Source organism: Rhea americana, unplaced genomic scaffold (assembly GCF_003343005.1).
Source record: "Rhea americana isolate MKP2758 unplaced genomic scaffold, rheAme1 scaffold_31, whole genome shotgun sequence".
Lineage (NCBI taxonomy): Eukaryota > Metazoa > Chordata > Aves > Rheiformes > Rheidae > Rhea > Rhea americana.
The window spans coordinates 2,720,588-2,723,786 of NW_028186435.1; the positions used below are offsets into that span (position 1 = coordinate 2,720,588).

The 3,199-nt window shown below is 41.4% G+C and overlaps 1 protein-coding gene across 1 annotated transcript; it reads right to left on the reverse strand.

The window, feature by feature from the left end:
- Positions 1-391: 391 nt before the first annotated feature.
- On the reverse strand, positions 392-2,586 carry NRSN1 (neurensin 1). Its single transcript, XM_085310026.1, has 2 exons — positions 2,227-2,586; positions 392-1,161 (listed from the first exon to the last, which is right to left on the reverse strand). Exons 1-2 carry the CDS (start codon positions 2,413-2,415, stop codon positions 763-765), a joined length of 588 nt encoding a protein of 195 aa, XP_085166152.1. The 5' UTR covers positions 2,416-2,586; the 3' UTR covers positions 392-762.
- Positions 2,587-3,199: the final 613 nt, after the last annotated feature.

Here is a 3,199-nt window from a genome sequence, read left to right on the forward strand (position 1 = left end):
ATAATTTTTATGAGCATCAAACATAATATAATATAATGAAGGAGCCAGTATCAAACCAAAAGACACAGAAGTATGATGTTCCTTTCCTCCTCCCATATGAATTCCTTATCTTTATTTTGTATTTTTTGCTAATGTGGCAATGATTAAAAGCAAGGTGGCAGTTTTGCACAGGTGAATTTTAACTCAGGATCAAATATCATTTGCCTTTCCCAGGAAGTAGCATTACTGGGAAGTGTGCTGGGCTCAAACTAATGTCATATCTGTCATGTGTGTTATTACTTTGCTATGGATTACAGAATGAGATGGGAGGCCAAATGCAAGCTACAAGTGCAGAATCTGGGCTTCCTGGACAGCAGAACCAGGGAGTAGAACTAAGTATTTTAAAAGCTAGAAAAAAAAAAAAAAGCCAACTCTCAAACTCATATAAACAGTGGGATGTAGGCTGTTCCTAGTACAGCTGTTGTAACCACACTCAATAATTTCTAGGGTTACAGTGTGATAAGCTAAAGAGCTAATCATTGTTGCAAGGATTTCTTGGTTCAACACAGATTAAAATGCTTGAATGCACTGAACATATTGGTCACACCTCTAATCATATAGTTTCACTTTTTCCAATCCTAAATTTGTATTGGAGCAGGTTCTCAATCAGCTGCATGTTTGTATAGCAGAGCACTTGATGTAATTACTAGCATGTATGCCAACAACAGCTGATATTTTCCAGTAAAGTGATGTACCAGTGAGACACAAAACCAAAGGAGAGGGTCAGGTTTCAGATAAAGGTTGGACATTTTGGACTTTGGATAAAGTGACGGGTATCTTTGATTCTCCTGGTGCTGGTGCTTTTGTGACTGGGTTGGCATGGGCTTTTATATCAGCTATTCTCTCTTTAAATCTTTGCTGGAGGTACTTTTCTTCTTTGGAGTAACTTTTAGCAAAAGCAGACATCAGCAGACACGCTGCCATGGTGGTCCCTCCAATACAAAACAAGATCGCTCCTGCCAACTTGCATATATCAAGGGACCCATTAAACTGAATGGCACGGTTATCAACGACAACAAAATCATCTTCCCCAAGGGCTTCAATTTTCGGTGGCACAAGAAAACCAACTATAAGAACTGTCAAGCCTATCAGCATAAAAACAGTTCCAGAGATGAGTCCCACCTGTAAAACAGAAAAAAATAATAATGAACGTGGCCTTCCAGTTTTCAGTTAGCACGTGGTACTGGAAAGCATTTAGGGTTTACAGTGTCTTTAGGAATAGCTCTCAGTTCTAACAGAAATTTGTTATTTTTCTTTCGGTCATATATGGCCTTACTAGAACATACAGAAAAAAACTGTTTTTACAACCAATCTTTATACAAAACAGTATCTATACTGGTGTCTCTGGAAACATACACACAACAGTGGCATACACATCTATGCAAGCTTCTACACAGACTCTCATGTCCACAAGACCAGTCATAGAGAGGACCACAGTTTGACTGCAGTACTGTGTGGTTTCTTTAGCTCACAGGGTGGTGATTAGCACCAACAGTTCAGTTCTTGCTCATGGTCTATGTCAAACACATCACTTGCTTTTTTTCCTCCATGAAACGTCATTCCCTTACCAGGATGGAGGAGGTTGCCAGGAGGAGGTTGCTATGGCATGAACCTATCACAAAATATTTCTAGCATATTTCAGCTGTAAGTGCAAAGTTTGATTTACACAGGATGGCCCTACTTTGAGTGGAGGGGTTGGATCAGATGACCTCCACAGGCCCCCCTCCAACCTCAGTTATTCTCAGATTCTGTTAAGTTTCCTAACCTTAAGGAGAGATCTTGCTGTTTTCTTGATGTCTGTCATATGCTCCCAGCGTTACTGCTCTTAATCTACTACTGATCTACTGTTATTCCTAATAATCTGAAGAGACTATTGCAGGTGGGAAGCAAAGGTAAATTACCCTTTTGTGTTATAGGCAGGGTTTCCCAGACAAGACTCTGGATGTTTGAGTGACATGGCTCCTTATGACAGAGAAACTAAAGGATCCAAAGACCCCAGAACTCCCTTGGAATCTGACATGCCTTGGTAAAGGAACCCTGTTTTCAGGCGGGTAGTTCTTCACTAATCTCACTGAAAACTGAGCAACAGACGGCCTTTCTGGATGAATGCCTAAAAATCATTAGTTACACATAAAAATCTTGACATGGAGGAGTTTCCCCCCTGCCATAACCAGCAATGGGCAGTACCTTCCAGAACGTAGAGCTCCATCTACCAGGTGATCTCTGGATCTGAAAATCATCCTCATACTCCCAAATTGAAGATGTGCAGTCCTCATAGAACTGGTGTAGGTAGGACCGAACTCCATACCGCTGGTAACCTCCCTCAGTGCTGCCCTGAGCTTGCCTGGACCCGCAGATGTCAGCATAAGAGCTCATCCTTCCTACCTGCAACCAGAAGTTTCATTAAAAGAAAAAAAAACAGACCTTGTTAGTGATGCTGCAGGAGAGCAAAGCTGGACACAAATGCTCTAGGCAACACAAAGAACCATGTAAAAATTAGCCTGGTAAAGTTGTGCGCTGTGACTCAGCTCCCACAAACCCAGTGCAGTCAGTATCTCAGCACAGCAGAGCCTAAAGGTGCTGCTGGTACCATTCCCTGCTGTACATGGAGTTCCCAGTCCCCATCATTCACACTAACATGCTACTGGATTTCCATGGAGATGGAAAAAAGCAGACCATATCAGGTAACAGAAGCCAGCATCCCTCAAAGGCTGCTATTATCTCTTGAGTTTGTAACCTACACAAGTTTTCCAAACTGCTGGGTAAGTTTTTCTAATCTCTGTTTTTGCCTGAGTCTTTGAACTGTGGGACTAGGTACATGATAGAACATACACAGCCATGGGAAACAGACAATATAAATCTAGCCAGACTGGAGCTGTACTCTGTGCTTAAACATGGTTAAGTAAATATAAAAAAGATGGAATGCTTTACCAGCATGGTGAGCTGCTCACCAGAAAAAATGAAATATAAACACTAAGCTTCTGGCAAATTGTGGCCCCACAGAAGAAGTCAATGCCCAAGCTCACACTGACATTATTAAAATTAAAATTTCACCTACTAGTAAGAGTGCTGACAATGTTCCCCATTCTTTCCACTTCATCAAAGTTCTCCTAATACACAAAATTTGTATTTAACTATGCAGGTCCCAGGCCTGAACATG